The sequence below is a fragment of the Protopterus annectens genome, chromosome 10.part0 (genome assembly GCF_019279795.1).
Source record: "Protopterus annectens isolate FY-2018-M chromosome 10.part0, PAN1.0, whole genome shotgun sequence".
Lineage (NCBI taxonomy): Eukaryota > Metazoa > Chordata > Ceratodontiformes > Protopteridae > Protopterus > Protopterus annectens.
In genome coordinates, this window is record NC_056744.1 from 1,610,671,536 (window position 1) to 1,610,692,855 (window position 21,320).

Sequence of the window (21,320 nt, forward strand, 5' to 3'; positions counted from 1 at the left end):
GACTAAAGCCCATTACAAGTCTGAACTTCTGGTGATTGTTCCTGTTTCCTGCAGGGATGCTGCAGTTATGCAAAACACTAATCAATCATTACTTCGATGGTGCAGCAAAGACACGGGAAGGTGCCCTAAGAGCAGCGCAAAACACAGCTGCATTCACAGACACACATAAAGTCAAATCACGCCACTTTTCTTCACTGCAACCAGTAGTTCAACAAAACTAGCAGAAATAATGCACACATGAAATAAACATTTTCATTTCTCTGTTCATTTTTACCTACCTTTTCTGTGAGGACAATTGCATCCACAATATCTACAACCTCCTCATACACCCCAGGAAGGTAAGCTCCAACTTTCTTAACTAACCACTCCTCACCTGAAACATAAAACATGCTTAATTACGGATACGATACAAGGCATTACTAACACAATCAGTATTAAAATGTCTCAGTTATCCCCACTGCTGCCACTATAAAACGTACACGGTTTTTCACAGAAAATATAAGGTGTTGAACCCTTCACAACAATTGCTGATGCATTTGAAAAGAAACTGTAGAAAGCAGATTATTATGCAAAGTTTAATATGTGCATTATAAACTCTGAATCAGGTTCCGCGACTTATGACATGGTGATAAAAAAATCTTAACAATTAATGCTTAACTCTTTCAATCAGTGGACAATACTCATTTTATCATGGGTTACTAGAACAAAGTAGTAGGGTGATGCATGACGTCATTCTTTTAGTATGAAATCTGACATCACACATGCAGTGCAACTGGCAGGAAAATCAGAAAAGAACAGTTCAATATACTCCCTAAGCTGTGGAATAAAATCCCGGTCCATGTGAGGCAGAGCACCTCGCTGGCTCTGTTCAAGAGAAATCTTGACCTGTGGATGGGAGATCGTAGGTTTACCCCGGGAATCATCTCTGTGTCACTGCTGGACAGAGGCACAACAAACTAATGGGCACAGTATTTTTTCATATAAGGGGTGGCGTAAGCCACAAAACTTTGGGCTAGGCTTATAAATGCCTTAGGGCAGATAGCCTAGTATAAACCTATGAACCTATGAACCTAATAGTGCTGATAAGAAACAACGGCCAATTACTTAAACTGCCAAGTGGTACTTTAAATAACTCTAATAGGGTCACACATCACTGAGTGTGTTACAGTGTATGCATAAATTACAATCACATGGGACCAGTCTGCTTACTGTCAGAAAACATTTACTCATCAGCCACCAAACTATGAATCTAAGCATGCTACAACAAAATATGCTCACAATAAACAAATTAAAGCAATAATTAAAACAATGAACAAAAGTCAGATATACATTTTTAACTGCTGCAAGAAGTAAATAATAATCTTGAGAAGCATGCAGGCAGTAGCTTACTGAAATTATCAACAGTTTTGGACTTCAAGACTCCTCTCCATACATACAAATTGGAGCTTAAGACAAAGTTTACACTAACAGGCACAGATGTATTCTATCCAGTAGATCTCGCAAGTGTAAACTCTACCTCATCAGATTTAAGCTTGGACTACTTGCAATGCCAATAGGCTGACTTGTGATAGGCTCATAACATATCAGAAGTTTTGCTGACTTTCAAGTATCCCAAACTGATATAATAACACCAAACCTCAATGACCCAATATCAGTAGTATAATAACTTTCCCATCACTCATACTGATTATACAGGGTTCCATGAAACAGTGCATAAAACCACATTTGCAGCCTGGCATCAGCAATGTGCCTCAGAAGAAGATATCACATTGCTTAATGACTTACCCCAAAACAACACTGATGGATCTTCGCTAGGGTTAAACATTTGGGCATGTTTTGTGCAAGTGCTTTACATGCATCAGTGTTCAAGTTCCATGGGTTTATAAAAAAAAATAGCTAAAATTTATCAGACTTGAAAACAATTCTAGGTACTTCAGGCAATTGCTACAGAAAAATTCAGTGGGCAGATCTAATAAAACCTACCTTTCTAAATGCATCCACATGACCCACACACAAATGTTCTTACAAGGACTACCTCGGTACCAGTTAAGAGGCATGGATTTCATGTTTACCTGCATCCTACTCCCACTTCTGACTAAAATGGTCAAAGCTGGAAACAAAGTCTTTTGTGAATAAGGGTATTTTGAATAGTGGAAGTGGGCTCACTAAACCCTCTATCAGGCACATCCAGATGCCAATCATTTCATCTACTGTTCCCAGGCTGTAGAAGCATCTCTCCAATATCAACAAAAACAGCTGCAAAATAATTTGTGATAATTACTGAGCAGCATAAAATGTCTCCTGAAAGGGAGCATACACACTGTTCTAAAATGTCTCCTGAAAGGGAGCATACACACTGTTCTAAAATACCTAAGGAAAGAGAGCATACACACTGTTCTAAAACATCGCCTGAAAGGGGGAATACACACTGTTCTAAAATATCTCTGGAAAGGGAGCATACACACTGTTCTAAAATGTCTCCTGAAAGGGAGCATATAGACTGTTCTAAAACTGTCTCCAGAAAGGAAGCATAAACACCGTTCTAAAATCAAAGGGAGCATAGACACGGTTCTAAAATGTCACCTAAAAGGGAGCATACACACCGTTCTAAAATGTCTCCTGAAAGGGAGCATTACACACCATTCTAAAATGACTCCTGAAAGGGAGCATACACACTGTTCTAAGATGTATCCTGAACGGGAGCATGCATACACTGTTCTAAAATGTCTCCTGAAAGGGAGTATACACACTGTTCTAAAATGTCTCCAGAAAGGAAGCATACACACTGTTCTAAAATGTCTGTGGAAAGGAAACATACACTGTTATAAAATGTCTTTTGAAAGGGAGCATACGCACTGTTATAAAATGTCTCCTGAAAGGGAGCATACACACAGTTCTTAAATGTCTCCAGAAAGGGAGCATACACACTCTTCTAAAATGTCTCAGGAAAGGGAGCATACACACCATTCTAAAATGCCTCCTGAAAGGGAGCATACACACTGTTCTAAAATGCCTAAGGAAAGGGAGCATACACACTGTTCTAAAATGTCTCCAGAAAGGGAGCATACACACTCTTCTAAAATGTCTCAGGAAAGGGAGCATACACACCATTCTAAAATGTCTCCTGAAAGGGAGCATACACACTGTTCTAAAATGCCTAAGGAAAGGGAGCATACACACTGTTCTAAAATGTCTCTGGAAAGGGAGCATACACACCGTTCTAAAATATCTACTGAAAGGGACCATAAACTCCGTTCTAAAATGTCTCCTGAAAGGGAGCATACAGACTGTTCTAAAATGTCTCCTGAAAACGGTATGCACACTGTTCTAAAATGTCTCCTGAAAGGGAGCATACACACTGTTCTAAATTGTCTCCTGAAAGGGAGCATACACACCGTTCTAAAATGTCTCCTAAAAGGGAGCATACACACCATTCTAAAATGTCTCCAGAAAGGAAGCATACACACTGTTCTAAAATAACTCCTGAAAGGGAGCATACACACTGTTCTAAAACGTCTCCTGAAAGGAAGCATACCTGAAAGGGAGCATACACACTGTTCTAAAATGTCTCCTCAAAGGAAGCATACACACCGTTCTAAAATCAAAGGGAGCATAGACACCGTTCTAAAATGTCACCTAAATGGGAGCATACACACCGTTCTAAAATGTCTCCTGAAAGGGAGCATTACACACCATTCTAAAATGTCTCCTGAAAGGGAGCATACACACTGTTCTAAAATATATCCTGAAAGGGAGCATACACACTGTTCTAAAATGTCTCCTGAAAGGGAGAATACACACTGTTCTAAAATGCCTACGGAAAGGGAGCATACACATTGTTCTACACACTGTTCTAAAATGTCCCTGGAAAGGGAGCATACACACAGTTCTAAAACATCTCCTGAAAGGAAGCATACAAACTGTTATAAAATGCCTGTGGAAAGGAAACATAACACACTGTTCTAAAATGTCTTCTGAAAGGGAGCATACACACTGTTCTAAAATGTCAGTTTTAAGTCCGTTATCGCTTGTACAATATCATCAGGCTTATTTGGAATAAATTTCAAGCCTTTCTTTAAAACACTTAAGTGCGATTTATCCAGCACAAAATTTGAAAGATTTACAGTACCTTCATTCAACAATATACTACCCTCAGTATTGTGCTGTTGCGAGGTAGTCCCAATACTCTTGTCCATAGGGCAAAATCCTATTTCATTATTTAACATTACTGTGTTAACAATCAATTGGTAACGCGTTTCATCGCCTTTTTTAGTTTTGAGAAAAAAGTAGAGGAAATGAAGCAAGATTTCTATAATAGCGGTTATTCAGAATATATAATAAATAAGGAATATGAAGACGTTAAAAAAGAGAGATCTAATAAATATAAACCTATACTTAGTGAGGGGCAACAGGGTGAGGGTAAACAAAAGAAGGGGGAAGAGAAAGTGAGATATCTTACTACTTATAATTTAAACACAACAGCTATATGTAGTATAATAGAGAAAACTGGCCCATTTTGCTGGCAATGCCAGAGATTAAATTGATAGTGGGAGATAGACCCTCATATGCATATAGCAATTCCGAAACACTTAAGCAAAAGCTCAACAATGTTATAAAGATTTTAAACAAATAGATAAAGTAAAGCAGAAAAGAATTGGCACAACTAAGTGCTATAATTGTACATGCTGTGAAGACCTTTATAATGGTGAATATAGGTTTACACACCCCACTAGCAAAAAGGTTTATAATATTAATACTTTGACCTATTGTAACATAACTCAAGTGGTCTATTTAGCCACCTGTAATAACTGCACATCATTCTATGTAGGAAAAACTACATGGAGGTTAAAAGATAGAATTATAGAGCATAAGTCAGAAATAAGAAGAAAGCTACTGACAAATGCTTTAAGTAAACATATTGTAGAAGACGGTGAAAATCATAAGTTTAGTTTTGGAGTTATATCACATGTAGAAATGGGACTGAGAAAGGGAGATATGAATAATATACTGGAATTAAAAGAATATGAGTGGATAATTAGGGTACAAGCAGATATGAAACCAGGCTTGAATAATGCTGTTAGCCTTAAACCAGTTCTATTAAAAAAACAAAGAGAAAGTCTCTGAAAAAATCTTTTTATAGCAACCAATGTCTGCAGTTTGAAAGGATGTGTTATTTTAAATAATCTATTTAAATTAGGACATGAATATATTATAAATTAAATTATTATATGATTTTAGAAGTGTTCAATGCATAGAAATATATTGTTGTATTTTTTTAAATAATTAGGCTGGCCATATCATGTGATTAATTGATTCCTCTATTTAAAGTATTGTAAATTAATTGTTTAATATGTACTGATGAAGGGCGTGTTCCCGAAAGCTATGCTATATTAAACCTTTGGTGTGCCAAGTTGCTGTTTCTTCATAATTCGTTTTTATACAGTATTACCAAAGTTATTTTATTTAGAAAGGAAACATAACACACTGTTCTAAAATGTCTTCTGAAAGGGAGCATACACACTGTTCTAAAATGTCTCCAGAAAGGGAGCATACACACCGTTCTAAAATGTCTCCTGAAAGGGAGCATACACACCGTTCTAAAATGACTGCTGAAAGGGAGCATACACACGGTTCTAAACTGACTGTTGAAAGGGAGCATACACAACATTCTAAAATCAAAGGGAGCATACACACCGTTCTAAAATGTCTCCAGAAAGGGAGCATACACACCATTCTAAATGTCTCCTGAAGTGGAGCATACACACTGTTCTAAAATGTCTCTGGAAAGGAAACATACAAACTGTTCTAAAATGTCTCCTGAAATCAGCATACATACTGTTCTAAAATGTCTCCTGAATGGGAGCATACACACCGTTCTAAAATGTCTCCTGAAAGGGAGCATAAACACCATTCTAAAATGTCACCAGAAACAAAGTATACACACTGTTCTAAAATGTCTCCTGAAAGGGAGCATACACACTGTTCTAAAATGTCTCCTGAAAGGGAGCATACACACTGTTCTAAAATGTCTCCAGAAAGGAAGCATACACACCGTTCTAAAATCAAAGGGAGCTTAAACACTGTTCTAAAACGTCTCCTGAAAGGGAGCATACACACCATTCTAAAATGTCGCCTGAAAGTGAGCATACACACCATTCTAAAATGCCTCCTGAAAGGAAGCATAAAAAACATTCTAAAATGTCTCCTGAAAGGGAGCATGCACACCATTCTCAAATGTCTCCAGAAAGGGAGCATACACACCGTTCTATGGGGCATGCACACTGCTCTAAAATGTCTTGTAAAAGGCAGCACACACTGTTCTAAAATGTCTCCTGAAAGGGAGCATTACACACAGTTCTAAAATGTCTCCTGAAAGAGAGCATACACCGTTCTAAAATGTCTCCTGAAAGGGAGTATACACACTGTTCTAAATTGTCTCCAGAAAGGAAGCATATACACTGTTCTAAAATGTCTGCGGAAAGGAAACATACACACCGTTCTAAAATGTCTTTTGATAGGGAGCATACGCACTGTTATAAAATGTCTCCTGAAAGGGAGCATACACACCATACTAAAATGTCTCCAGAAAGGAAGCATACACACTGTTCTAAAATGACTCCTCAAAGGGAGCATACACACTGTTCTAAAATGTCTCCTGAAAGGGAGCATACACACAGTTCTTAAATGTCTCCAGAAAGGGAGCATACACACTCTTCTAAAATGTCTCAGGAAAGGAAGCATACACACCATTCTAAAATGTCTCCTGAAAGGGAGCATACACACTGTTCTAAAATGTCTCCGGAAAGGGAACATACACACTGTTCTAAAATGCCTATGGAAAGGGGAGCATACACACTGTTCTAAAATGCCTACGGAAAGGGAGCATACACACTGTTCTAAAACGTCTCCTGAAAGAGGGCATACACACTGTTCTAAAATGTCTCTGGAAAGGGAGCATACACACCGTTCTAAAATATCTACTGAAAGGGAGCATAAACCCCGTTCTAAAATGTCTCCTGAAAGGAAGCATACCCACTGTTCTAAAATGTCTGTGGAAAGGAAACATACACACTGTTATAAAATGTATTTTGAAAGGGAGCATACACACTGTTCTAAAATGTCTCCTGAAAGGGAGCATACACACAGTTCTAAAATCAAAGGGAGCATACATACTGTTCTAAAACGTCTCCTGAAAGGGAGCATACACACCATTCTAAAATCAAAGGGAGCATACACACCTGCTCTAAAAATGTCTGCTGAAAGGTAGCACACACACTGTTCTAAAATGTATCCAGAAAGGGAGCATACACACCGTTCTAAAATGTCACCAGAAAGGGAGCATACACACTGTTCTAAAATGTCTCCTGAAAGGGAGCATACACACCATTCTAAAATGTCTCCTGAAAAGGAGCATACACACTGTTCTAAATTGTCTCGTGAAATTGAGCATACACACTGTTCTAAAATGTCTCCTGAAAGGGAGTATACACACGGTTCTAAAATGTCTTTTGAAAGGAAGCATACACACTGTTCTAAAATGTCTTCAGAAAAATGTCTCCTGAAAGGGAGCATACACACCGCTCTAAAATGTCTCCTGAAAGGGAGCATACACACTGCTCTAAATGTCTCCTGAAAGGGAGCATACACACTGTTCTAAAATGTCTCCAGAAAGGAAGCATGCATATTGTTCTAAAATGTCTCCTGAAAGGGAGCATACACACTGTTCTAAAATGTCTCCGGAAAGGGAGCATACACACTGTTCTAGAATGCCTATGGAAAGGGGAGCATACACACTGCTCTAAAATGCCTACGGAAAGGGAGCATACACACTGTTCTAAAACGTCTCCTGAAAGAGGGCATGCACACTGTTCTAAAATGTCTCTGGAAAGGGAGCATACACACCGTTCTAAAACATCTACTGAAAGGGAGCATAAACCCCGTTCTAAAATGTCTCCTGAAAGGAAGCATACGCACTGTTCTAAAATGTCTGTGGAAAGGAAACATACACACTGTTCTAAAATGTCTTTTGAAAGGGAGCATACACACTGTTCTAAAATGTCTCCTGAAATGGAGCATACACACTGTTCTAAAATGTCTCCTGAAAGGGAGCATTCACACCATTCTAAAATGTCTCCTGAAAGGAAGCATACACACTGTTATAAAATGTCTCCTGAAAGGACGCATACACACCATTCTAAAATGTCTTCTGAAAGGGAGCATAAACACCGTTCTAAAATGTCTCCTGAAAGGGAGCATACACACCGGTCTAAAATGTCTCCTGAAAGGGAGCATACACACTGTTCTAAAATGTCTCCTGAAAGGGAGCATACACACTGTTCTAAAATGTCTCCTGAAAGGGAGCATACACACTGTTCTAAAATGTCTCCTGAAAGGAAGCATACACACTGTTCTAAAATGTCTCCTGAAAGGGAGCATACATACTGTTCTAAAATGTCTCCTGAAAGGGAGTATACACACTGTTCTAAAATGTCTCCTGAAAGGGAGTATACACACTCTCCTAAAATGTCTCCTGAAAGGGAGTATACACACTGTCCTAAAATGTCTCCTGAAAGGAAGCATACACATTGTTCTAAAATGTCTCCAGAAAGGAAGCATGCATATTGTTCTACAGCCACATAAGTGTCTGGTCTAGGAGTACCTCAAATAGGACAGATACAACAAAATAATTAGACAACTAGAAACCACAACATAACCAGCAGAACAAACCAACAGGCTAGGTGGACCAAGGGGTCCTTATATTCGTATAAAGGCACGGAAGAAAAATAAGTTGTAATGCTAAGCACAACAATCAGGTAATGAAGGAGAAAAATGAACACCAAATTCTGACCTGCACAATGCTACAAAAGTAAAACTATAATGGAGTTTAGAACAAATGCACAGATTATACAAATCTGAAGAGTAGAAGAGAAAGAAGAGAAAACTGCACAAATGAGGAAAAGGAGAAACTGTACAGTAAGCTTACTGCTATAAAAAGAGAGAGTGGAGTTAAGCTGAATCACATCCTGGGAAATAGACATTCCAAATAGCTTATCCTATAAGTGAGTTATTGAATTAGAATCTCAAAAAAGAGGACCAAAACATCATTAAGTGCCGCACTGCTACACAACCAATATGCTTGTTGTATTCGTTAAGTGGCCTACATCACAGCCCTTGGTTACTAGCACCTTTGTCTTAGAATGTGTCCTCATATGCATCCAACACCAGGACTGGAACCACACAGGAAGACAGTGACCTGGTGCCTCACCTGCAGCCAGCATATCAAAATTTAAGTGCAAATGTAAATGATCATCACAAATACACCAACAGATGCCCAAATGAATCATTTCACTAAAAATCCTGGGAAGAGAATAAGCAACATTAACTGAACAGGTGAAAGACTTATTATCAGGCAGACTTCACAGGATGTTACCCTGGCAAGGAATAAAAAAGTCCTTATCACCATTTTCTACATTTTATTCATTAAATAAACCTAAAAATCAGCAGGCGAGTACACTGAGAAGTCCTAATCTGTCACTTAGAATAGCAATTTAGAATGCTGTTCAAAACATTCAAAGTTGATCCAGATTTACAAGGAGAAAAAAACATCAAGAAACAGAGACAGACACATGACGGGCAGTCATTCAGTTCCACTATTATCCCTTATGAAAGACACTAATGACTAATTCAGTCTGCATTGTTTTATACTCCGACACAAGAAGCTGACAGAGAAGGTTAATGAATGGCAAAAGTTGACAAGAGTAATGACTTTCACAAACAGCAATGGTCACACAGCCACATTCTAAATAAAAAAAAATGATATTCCATAATGCAGGACTTCAAAGGACATATAATGCTCTGCATTAAGGGACTGCTATTTTAATTTGCCAGTGGATGCTTTATATTAAAGCTAAAATCTCCTTGTTTTAAGAATTAAATACGGACATTACAAACTGAAAGTGTCTGGTAGCTTAAACGACATTTTTTTGCAAGTAGCAGCTTGAGAGTTTCCAAAAGTACTTGGAAAAAAGGCTTATCCTAACAGCGGGACTACATCAGTAACTCGATCAAACTTAAAACCCAAAACCCATTCATCCTGCAGGCAGAACATCAACCCCACACCCTCCATCATATAAGCTGGGTGACGACTACCTCTCAACTGTCCAGATTTTTGCAGACTGTCCATATTTTTGCCTCCTGCTTTTGGACTGTTCCTCATAAAATCTGTGGTTTTCTGGGAAATCACTGAGAACTGAAGTCAACAAATAATACACATTTTAGTTTTAGACTTTATATCGTTCAGAAAATGCATGCTAACACAAAACCTTTTATTCTAGCAACCTTCTAAAGTTTATAAGAGCAATATTTAAAATCTGTACCTAATTGTGGGACTTTGTCCCCATTATTTTTGGTTTTGTCCAGATTTCTTGTGCTAAGAGGTTGAGAGGTACGGTGACAAGCTACAAACCTTGCCTGCAAAAACCAAACTGAACTACTTAAAAGCAACAAACTGTCAAACAGATATTCTCTAATCAAATACCATGTTGGGTTGTGCTGAACTGGCAGAATGTGAAAAAGAGACTAAACCTTAAGAATGTACAGTCTCGGTGTTGTTTCACCACACTTATATCTCAGATTGTATCACACAGTTAGCAGAATTTAAATATGGGAAGTAGAAGCAGGGTGGAGTGGCACAGCTGCCTCATGGTTCAGTTCCTGGCTATGGACTCTACACATTTTCCTTTGTTTCTGTGGGGTTTTGCCATAGTATCAGATTTCCTTCCATGTCTCAAAGACATGCATGACTTGGCAAGCCCCTAATCTGCAGAGGTATGCATGCAGTGTGTACGTTTTCTATTATTGTCGGTCATCCTGTTCAGCACTGGTTTCTGCTTTATGCTCAGTGAGTACCCAGACAAGTTCCAGATCCATCAAGACCTTGAAAATGATAGATCAGTTATCAGAAAAAGAAAGTTTATATATGGTATTGAACAGCCTCACCCAGCAGCAAGACTGCACTCCCATATGGGATAAAACTCAATCACATTTGCTAGGATCAATATCATGAAATACTTTTGGAGTCTTGCCTCCCCCTCCAAAAAATAGAAATGCAGCTTCTGAAACTATGAAGGCTGAATGGAAGATGCATTTTACTTTCCCCAAACCACAGCTTTAAAGATATACCAACGTAACTCAAAACATCAGTACAGCGCAGAACATTTAGAACCACTCACCAGTGAATCGCTTAGTTCCTTCTCGGTCTCTTGTTTCTTTTCGTGCACGTAAACGGATGGCTTGGTTGTGCCTGATCACTGTGGCCTGGATGGTTTCAACAACCTCTACTTCCTTCTGAGGAATGTAGGTGCCTATAGATCAGAAAACAAAATACAAAAACAAGTACAATTAATTCTTAAGAAGATCCAGTTTTAAGTATACTCAGCCTAGATATAAATTCTAAAGTGGCACACATGCGTTGGACAGCTCTACTAAACAAAACTGCAAAGGAAGTGAAAGGTGACATGGACTTTTACATTATCCCTTTAGGGCAAGCAAAAGGCTTAGGTATCACTTTCTGTTGGGAGATCTCAAACTAGTCTTAAACAGCAGGTCTTCCAAATTTGTATTAAACACACAGTCAAAAAATCACCACCACATACATTAAAAAAAAAAAAAAAATATATATATATATATATATATATATATATATATATATATATATATATATATACATACCCAAGGTCCAGCCACTTAAACTAAATTCTGAGGCCATTTTACACTTGTCTGCAGACCTACTACAATGAACCTTGACATGTCAAGGCAGAGGGAAAGGTTTAATACTATGCTGATTTATGCATCCTACTGGAGACAAATTAGATATGCTGAGACTCTACGCTGATGTGTTGCTTTTGAAGGGATGGAGTCCAAGATTCTTGGACCCTGTAACCCTTCAGAGTAGCTTCCCACCCAAGATCTGATGCGTCTTGTGTGCATGGAATAGGTGTGGGGGGGGGGGGGTTGCCTGGGTTTTGGAGGATCTGTTGAATCCACCCCCTCAATTCTGTCTTTAGGTAGGGTAAAAGTGAAATGTGTCTAGGGGGTGTTGATGCTGGGACCATACATCTTTAAGTACCACTGAAGTTTCCTCATGTGTAATCTGGCTAGGGGTCATGGGAATCACGGCTGCCATATGTCCCAGAAGTTGTAGGAACTGCCTTGCGGACAGGTGGTATACCCCCAGCAGGTTTTGAAAATTATTTGAGAGAGACTGCTGTTTGTCCTGTGGGGGGTAGGCTCTCATTAAGTCTGATCTTATTCTGCATCCGAGGAAAAGTTTGTCCTTCTGTGGTTGCAGGGAGGATTTTGGAAGATTTAGGGTGAACCCCAGATTGTTCAGGGCGGTCATGGTAAATTTTAGGTGGCTCAGGAGCAAGTATTCTGATTCTGCTAGGAGGAGGATGCTCCCCTGGACCACAACCTTCTTTTTGGGAAAAACTCAGCTGCTCAGCTGAGCTCTTTAAAAACTTGCAAGAGAAAAGCAGAGAGTCATTTACAAAACTGGATTGCCTTTGACTACTCCTTGTGACCTGAGCATATGTTGGCTGTTGTCCTGGAGATTGCTATCCTCTAGGAAAGCAAGTAACCTGTGCCCCTAGGATTCCCTCCATAGTTTCCAATGCCACTACTGTTAACACACCTGAGGTTTCCAGAATTTTCCTGCCCCTCCCACCTCTGGGCAGATGTACCACATTTGCTGTCTTCCAGAGTACAAATAACTCCGTACTAGACAGTGATCTGTTTAAGAGCTCAGGAGGGGTCTCTGCCAGCATTCTGGCTAGATTCCTCATGACTCTGGAGGGCAGTCCATCTGGTCCCAGTGTTTTAGTTTCCTTTAGAGATGCCAGTTTCTACCTCACCTCCTCTCACAATATCTGATGACGTCCTTCAATATCACTGTTGCAGTATTCATTACAATAGGAATTCCCTGCCTAAGGAAGCCCGACGTTCAGCCAGCATACCAAAACCTTAGGTTGCTTTTACACTACAATATACTTCATGCGCATGCTCCTCATATAGCGTAGGGCATGAAGCTCAAGTCAGACTTACCATTCTCAGAACTTCTTTGCCACCAGTCAGAATGTCATCTCTTGGCAGTCGGTCTAAACTCCTACGTTCCATGGTTGGTTTAACAAGCCGCTGCAGTCAAGTAAAAAAAGGAACCCGAACAGGGCACTTATCTTTTATTTTGTTGCTTGTGAGGTTTCATGTCATCCAAGAACGGTAAATGCCAATATGGGAGATGGACTCCCCATAAAGACCACCACAAACTGTGTTTGTTTTACCTTGGCACCTCGCACGACCATAAGTTCTGTTCCATTTGTCGGGTTTTTGTACCTAAAACCCTGCGTAGTAGGCTGTCTTCTTTGGCACTGTATCTTGAGAACCAGCATCTTAAGCTTCTCCCGAAAGATACGATGGAGGGCATCTCTTGCTACAAGGGACAGCTATTAGGGAAGAAGGTCAAGAAGCCTAGGCCAAAATCTTCTTCTGTTTAGCGTCCGCTGGACGTTTCTCCCAAGGTGAGTGAATGCCCAGATGTTCGCCCAGCTGTATCATTGGTTTCCTGTGCGGCAACTGGGTTGGAGGCTGGTGGGGAACCAACTTTAAGTGTATCTGACGAGGCCTTGCAGACGTCCATTCTGGATGCTCAGGGCGAACCACGGCTGATTATCTCAGAGAGGCTTGCAGGGCTCCTCAGATCTTAGTCACAGAAGAAGTCCCTACTTCTGTCACTGAATGCTGTCTTGCATCAGAGCCTTCTAATTTTTATAAGGCAGACATTCCACTGAAGAAAAAGCAAAAGACTAAACACATTACTCCTGCTCCTAAAGACCTTCAACGTGAGTGGCAGGCTTTTACTCAGGGTTGTTTAGTGCTCTGATGGCTTTGAAACCTCCTTAGGGAGTTTCTGTTCCAGCCCCTCCTTGGTACTCTACTCCCCTTAAAAGACCAAGGGAACAGGATTCTTCTGAGGAAGATCAAGATTCAGATTAGGAATTTCTTGCTTACTCTTCTCAGATTCCCTCTCCTCTGGATTATGGATCAGAGGAAGAGGAGTCTACTAGTCCTGATACTCCCTTTGAAGAGATTGTTTTTGTTGAAACAATATCAAGAATGATGGAGTTCTTTAAATGTGATTGTGCTCAGGTTTCTGGAGGTACAAAAAAGTTACTATGAGTTGCTACGGATAGATTCTCCTAGGCCTTCTGCTGTTTCTCCTGTTCTGGCTCCCCTATTGGATGCATCTTCTAATGCTTCTCAGGCTCCAGACTCTCAACACCTGGCTCACAAGAAACCTGACAGATTCCACAGGGAGCCTGAGGACCTTAAATTTTTGTACAAATGTCTTTCTACTGACTCCTCGGTGGTGTCTGTAGCCCCTGACAAGCCCTCTCAATTGCCTCCTTTTCCCAGGTGGTTTGTCATTCCATCAAGTGTTACTATGCAGCAGATGCTCCGTCTACGGCTGCTGCTTTTGGGTCAGTGATGGGGAGGTATTCTTGGCTTTGGCTTCAGCCTTTGCAGGACTGATATTAAAGCTAAGTTGATGGATGCCCTTTCTTGATAATACACACTTGTTTGGTGAAGCTCCTGTTGCTTTCTTTAAGAACCTTCAGAACAAGGGTACGGCATTATAAGAACTTAGATACGTGTTTGTTTCACCTCTGCCTAAATTCCAGAGGAATTACCCCAGTAAGTCAGCTTTTGTTTGCAGGCAATCTTGCCCTCCTCCTAAGGGTAAAAAGGGTAGTAAGCAGGCTTTTACTCAGGGTTACTCAGGCTGCTAAAGATACTCTGACTTCTGTGCCTCAGAAGTCTCCTTTTCCAGATAAACTAGGTGCTGCCCGACTATCATGCACTTCCCAGCCACTTTCCTCTTTCTCTTCACCTTCCTCTTTCTGTTTGGCTACAAATTACACAGGACTCCTGGGGCCGGTCCATCATTCACCAGGGGTATTTCATGGTCTGGAAATCATGTCCCCCTTTTATGAGCATTCCCCAGTTCCCTCAGGAACAACTGTCTTTCTTCCTAGAGGTGCTTCAGGATCTTTTGACTCAGGGTACTATTCAAGAGGTGCCTGCGTCTCAAAGGGGGAGGGGTTTTTCTTCTAGGATGTTTCCAGTACCCAGGAAAGAAGGTACTTTGAGACCAATTCTAGACGCCTCTCATCTAAACACTTTTCTGAAGGTGCTCTCCTTTCAAATGTTGTCCCTTCAGACTTTTTTCCCTCCTTCTCCCTCAGGCTTACATGGTGTCTCTGGATCTCAAGGATGCTTATCTTCATATCCCAATTCATCCCCTTTAAGGAAGTGTTAATGTTTCTCTGTTGCTTCCTTGCATTTTCAGTTCTCTGCTTTGCCCTTTGGCCTCTCTTCTGCCCCAAGGGTATTCACCAAATGCTTCGCTCCTGTGATTACTTTTTGCAGGATTCAGGGGATCCAAGTCTTTCCTTACTTGGATGACTTTTTTCAAGTATATTCTCCACAGATCTTGCAAAATCTTCATTTTGCTATTTCCATTCTACAAAGCCTGGGGCTCACAACTTACAGACTTTTCTGACAGCTTCTCATGACCATGTTTTTCTGGGGTGCAAGATTTATATGGTTCCCATGCTGGCATCTCTGCCTTCTCCCAAGGTCCTGACACTCATTTCCTTCTTTCAGAAATCTTCTTCCTCTAGCCTCGATCGCAGCCAGGGAGTTTGAAAGTTATGGGATTCGTGGCATCCATCATCCCTATGCTCTCTCTGGCCAAATTCCACATGACCAATTTTCAGTGGTAACTAAAAACAGTTTGGCTTCAACATGCATATCCTCTAGAATTTGTTGTTCCTCTTTTGCCTTGTCTCAAGACGGAACTTCATTGATAGATCCAGCAGTTGTCTCTAAATCCAGGGCTCCTCTTACATCCCCCTCTTCCCTCTCAGGAGCTGTAAACAGATGCTTCAGATGTGGGATGGGGAGAAGCTTTTGGCTCCCTAAAGGTGTAGGGGGTATGGCCGTCTCTTCAGCAGAAACAGCACATCAGTGTCAAACAGATGAGAGCACTTCTGTTGGCACTTCAGGCTTTTCATCTTCCTCCCCAAGACCTCTCAAGGTATGTACAGACAATACCACAGTGATGTGGTATGTAAACAAATAGGGGTGGAATAAGATCTTATTTCTTTGCCGGCTGGCACTCCTGGTGTGGGATCTTGCTGTCCAGTATCAAGTGACTCTTCAGGCAGTTTACATCCCTTCAGGTCAAAATGTTGAGGCAGACACTCTGAACAGGTCTTTAGCTCAATCCCACGAAAGTATGCTTCACAGCGATGTGTTTCTGGTCATTGTCCACCAATGGGGTGCTCCTTAAATAGATCTATTTGCCCCCCCCCCCCATCCCAGGGTCCCAGGTCCTCTGGTTTGGAAGGTGGACGCCTTATCTTTTTCTTGGAAAGGGATGCTTCTTTATGTGTTTTCTCTCCTTCCTCTCATCCCAAAAGTCCTGTTCAAGATTCAACAGGATTCTCCCATAATCTTGTTTGGTGATGATGGTAAGTCACCGCCTCGGTTTGTGGTTACTTATGGTACGAATACAGGTGCTTTGATGGAACACGTGCAACATCACTAGGATATATTGTTAACTGACGCTAGGCTAGGTGAAATGCTAGGTGATAGATGCCATTTCTCCTTCAGGAAAGGGAGGAATTTGGGTTCTATCTTTAACCACAATAAAAAGGGTTACCTTAGGGATACTCCACAAGTACAAAAGACCCTCTTAGGAGGACCCTTAATTGGGTGTCATCCCTGTGGACATTGTGTCCATTGTCCCAAAATTCTTAAAACTAGGACTTTTAGTAGCAAAAATACATCTCGGGTCTTTGATATTCCTTTTTTTGCCTACTATAACACTGACTGGGTTATTTATCTAGTCAGTTGCCAGTGTTCGGCCTTTTATGTAGGACAGACCTCTAGACCACTAAAAATCAGGATATCAGAACATCTTAGTGGTGTTAAAAAACATAAAATCACCAATGCCCTATACAAACACTGTTTAATACATACTAAAGCATCCTTCAGTTTTACAATTGATAAAATTAGTGGACCAAGGAACAATAAAACTGGTTGGCACGATATTCTAAACAATAAAGAAAAAAGTGGATAATTTAAATTAGGAGGCTTATTCACACCTGGATTGAATGAACAATTTTGAATGGTCACACGTTTTGTTTGAGTCATGTATAAGAACTGTTTGCTTTTGATTTTAATTACACTGAGGAAGGCTAAGTAATGCCATAGCCGAAACCAGTCTGTTTTTTTTCACTCTGTTATGTGCTTTTGCACTTGAATAAAAGAACTGGATTGCTGCCAGAGTTGCTGGCCTCGTTTGTTTCTTACTTACTATAACTAAGTCTGCTTTTTCACAATTCAATCTGTGTTTCAGGACTCACTTTAGCAGATGCTGACATTTCAAATGGTTACCGTCTGGGAGACATAGTATAAAGTGGTTGACAAAAACAGTGAAGACAGGTGTCCTAAAACAAAAAGTACAGTTTTGTACCTACCATAAATGTAGATGTCCGAACTGGATAGCATCTGCAGTCCTAACAAATGGGTTGTCCTGTCGTCAGGCAGCCCTTCGGTCGGCCGGATTCCAAAGTCTGGGTCTGGCCTCGGCTGGTGTCGCACTTCACCCGACGTCATCTCTGCTGGTCTTCGGGTATAAAGGCATCAGCCGACGCCATTTTCCTCAGTGTTTCTTGCCCCAGATGCCAGTAGCCCTCTTGGATAGCTAAATTTTTGGGTAAATGCCAATGTTTTCCAAAAAGTAGAAGGCAAACACAAAAAATATGCATGTATGTACATATATACAAACAAATACACCATAAGAGATCCCCCCCCCCCCAGCTAGCTATTAGGTGGGCAATACCCTAGGAGTACCACAGAGGGGAAGGAGGGTGGGTAATCCTGACTGCAGATGCTATCCTGTTCGGACATCTACATTTATGATAGGTACAAAACTGTACTATGTCCTTCAAGGATGCATCTGCAGTCCTAACAAATGGGTAGAATACCATAGCCAAACTAGGAGAGGAGGAATAAGAATTATGGTGTAGTTAGGATCCCTTGCAACACAGCAGTGGCAAACCCTGCTCGGGATCTAGAGTATAGAGATAAGTTATAATGCTTGGCAAATGTATGCACGGAGGTCCAAGTAGCAGCCTCAATAATGTCCTTGGTAGCCACTCCTCGTAAGAAGGCTGTGGTAGTGGCTGTAGCCCTTGTAGAATGAGGCCTTATGTTCTGTGGAATTTGCTTTCCATGATAGGAGTAACAGAATCTTATGCAATTTCCTATCCACTTGGAGATTGTCTGTTTGGAAATTGCTTTTCCTTCCCTTCCTGTTGCATAGGCTACTAGGAGCTGGTCAGTTTTTCTATTGCCCTTGGTTCTGTCCAGGTAGTAGCGCAACTGTCTATGTACATCCAAGGTATGCAGCAGTCTTTCCCCTTTGTTCTGTGGATTGGGAAAGAAGGTAGGTAGGTGGATTGCCTGGTTTAGAGACACTCTGGATACCACCTTAGGCATAAATGTAGGATTAGTTCTCATGGACACTCTATCTTGATGGAAGATTAGGAAGGGTTGTACTGCCATTAAAGCCTGTAGTTCCGAAACCCTTCTTGCTGAAGTAATTGCCAGTAGGAAAGCAGTTTTCCAGGATAGGTGTTGAAGATCTGCTGTTGCTGCTGGTTCGAACGGAGGGAGTGTCAATTTTTCTAACACAAAATTCAAGTCCCATGCTGGTAATGGTGGTTTCCTAGGAGGTTTACCATTCTTAATTCCTCTGAGGAACTGTCTGAGTAGAGGATGCGAGAAGACAGGGGGATCGAGGCTGTATTCTGCAGAAATAGCTGATGCATGTATCTTGATGGAGGAATAGGACAGGCCAGTATGTAGGAGCTCTGCCAAATACTCCAGGATGTTGGCAATATCTACCTTTGACACATCTTTCCCTCTTTCCGTACTCCAAATGACAAACCTTTTCCATTTTCCTGCATAGTTTCTTCTAGTAGAAGGTCTGCGGGCCTCAAGGATAATGTCTTTAACCCTTTGGGATAAATCTGGGTTAGATGCTCTTATGTAATGTTCCAGGCAGTGAGTTGCAGAGTTTTCAGGTTTGGATGCAAGATGTTGTAGTTGCTCTGAGTCAACATCAAAGGAATCAGGGGTAGAGTCCACGTTCCCCCCGAGACATGCTCCTCAGTAATGGATACCAATGTTGTCTTGGCCAATTTGGAGCTATCAGAATTATCCTTGGACGTTCCTCTTTGATTTTCAGTAGTACCTTGTGCATCAAAGGAAGGGGTGGAAATGCATATGCTGTCAGGCCTTTCCAATTGAAGGATAGAGAGTCCACCCTCCAAGCAAAAGGGTGGTATGTCCTTGTGCAGAATTTCTTGAGCTGGTGATTGAGTGGGGATGCAAATAGGTCTATTTGTGGCATTCCCCATTTCTTTGTGATGGCCTTGAAGATGTCCGGGTGTAGCATCCATTCGTGAGCATCGGAGATAGTTCTGCTTAACATGTCTGCTAGGATGTTTTCTTTTCCCGGTACAAATATTGCCTGTAATTGAATGTTGTAGCTCAGAGCCATATTCCACAGATCCAGAGTCATTCGGCATAGGGGGTATGAATGAATGCCTCCCTGTTTGTTGATGTACCACATGACTGTGGTGTTGTCTGTCCTTATCATCAATTGGCCCTCTTTGAGGAATGGTCTGAAATTCTGGATTGCTAGTTTTACTGCCAGCATTTCTTTTTGATTTATGTGCAGGTGTAGTTGATCTGGAGTCCATATGCCTTGAATGCACTTGTCCAGCATGTGTGCCCCCCAGCCGAGGTCTGAGGCGTCTGTTGTGATGGTTTGGCATGCTTGAATGTTGTGGAAGGACAAGCCTGGGTTTGCCTGGCATGTCTGAGCCCACCATAGGAACTCTTGTTTCAGGCATGGAATTAGTGGTATTTCGGTTTCTAAGCTGTGCTTGTGTTGAGACCATAAATTCTTTAGGTACCATTGTAGCTTTCTCATATGCAGTCTGGCATGGGGAACCAAGATTATGCAGGATGCCATGAAACCCAAGGCCTGCAGTACTTTTCTTGCTGTTAGTTTGTTCTGCTTTGCTAGAGCCAAGAAGTACAGAGGAAGTTGTTCTTGTTTTTCTGCAGTTAGGAATGCCATCTGTTTTACTGTGTCCAATTCTGCACCCAAGAATGTTATTGTCTGGGATGGTATCAGTTTTGACTTTTTTAAATTGACTGTGTATCCCAGGGCTTGTAGTAAGCAAATGACTCTTTGTAAGTCTTGTGTCAGCTTGCTTTTGTTGTCCGCTTGTATCAGGCAGTCGTCCAGGTATGGATAAATTTGGATTCCCTGAAGCCTGCAATGAGCGATTACTGATGCCAGGCATTTCGTGAACACTCTGGGCGCAGTAGATAAGCCAAAGGGCAATGCTGAGAATTGATAATGCTCTGATCCTGCAAGAAATCTGAGGTATCTTCTGCAAATTGGTCGTATGGGGACGTGCAGGTATGCCTCCTTGAGATCTAGAGTTACCAGCCAATACTCCTTGCCCAGCATGGGAAGAAGTTGGTATAGGGTCAGCATTTTGAATTTTGGAACGATGATGAATGTGTTTAAAGCGGACAGGTCGAGAATAGGTCTCCAACTGTTCTCTTTTCTTGGTACTAGGAAGAGTCTGGAGTAAAATCCCTTGCCCTGTTCTGTAGGTGGTACCCTTTCCACAGCTCTCATCTTTGTTAATTGAGCTATTTGTTTTAGGGCTTCTGACTTTTGATTTGGTGGCAGGTTTGGCATTCCTCTTTTTGCTGGTAAGGTGTGGAAATGAAACCTGTAGCCTTGGTCTATGGTTTGCAAAATCCAGTTGTCTCTTGTGATATAGTGCCAGTTTTTTGAAAATAAGGCTAATTTTCCGCCTAAGGGTGCTACTATTTGTTCCCTGGTAGGCGGTGTTAGAGCCAAGTCACTGTGATTGTCCTGTTGCAGTGGTCGTGGTTGTATCTGTGCCTCGTTGGTTATTGCCTTGCCACTGGCGTCCCCTGTAGGCACCTCCTCTGGATTGATTTCTGCCTCTCGAACGTCTATTCCTGCCTCTCTGATTTTTAGAGGAGTCTGGAAAGGACCAATTTTTGGAAGGCCAGTTCCTGCTGAACCTTGGGGGCTGTACCTGTAAGAAATCTTTAACTGTTTGTACAGATTTTGCCTT

At 41.2% G+C, this 21,320-nt stretch overlaps 1 protein-coding gene across 3 annotated transcripts in view; it reads right to left on the reverse strand.

Annotated features, from left to right (window-relative positions):
• The window catches only part of LOC122813790 (major vault protein), a 402,121-nt gene that overhangs the window by 140,430 nt on the left and 240,371 nt on the right, over positions 1 to 21,320 (reverse strand). For all 3 annotated transcript variants that reach the window (XM_044086295.1, XM_044086296.1, XM_044086297.1), the window contains exons 5-6: positions 11,232 to 11,363; positions 279 to 373 (exon numbers count right to left, since the gene is read on the reverse strand). In XM_044086295.1, coding sequence (XP_043942230.1) covers positions 279 to 373; positions 11,232 to 11,363 — 227 coding nt within the window. The remainder of the gene's footprint in view (positions 1 to 278; positions 374 to 11,231; positions 11,364 to 21,320) is intronic.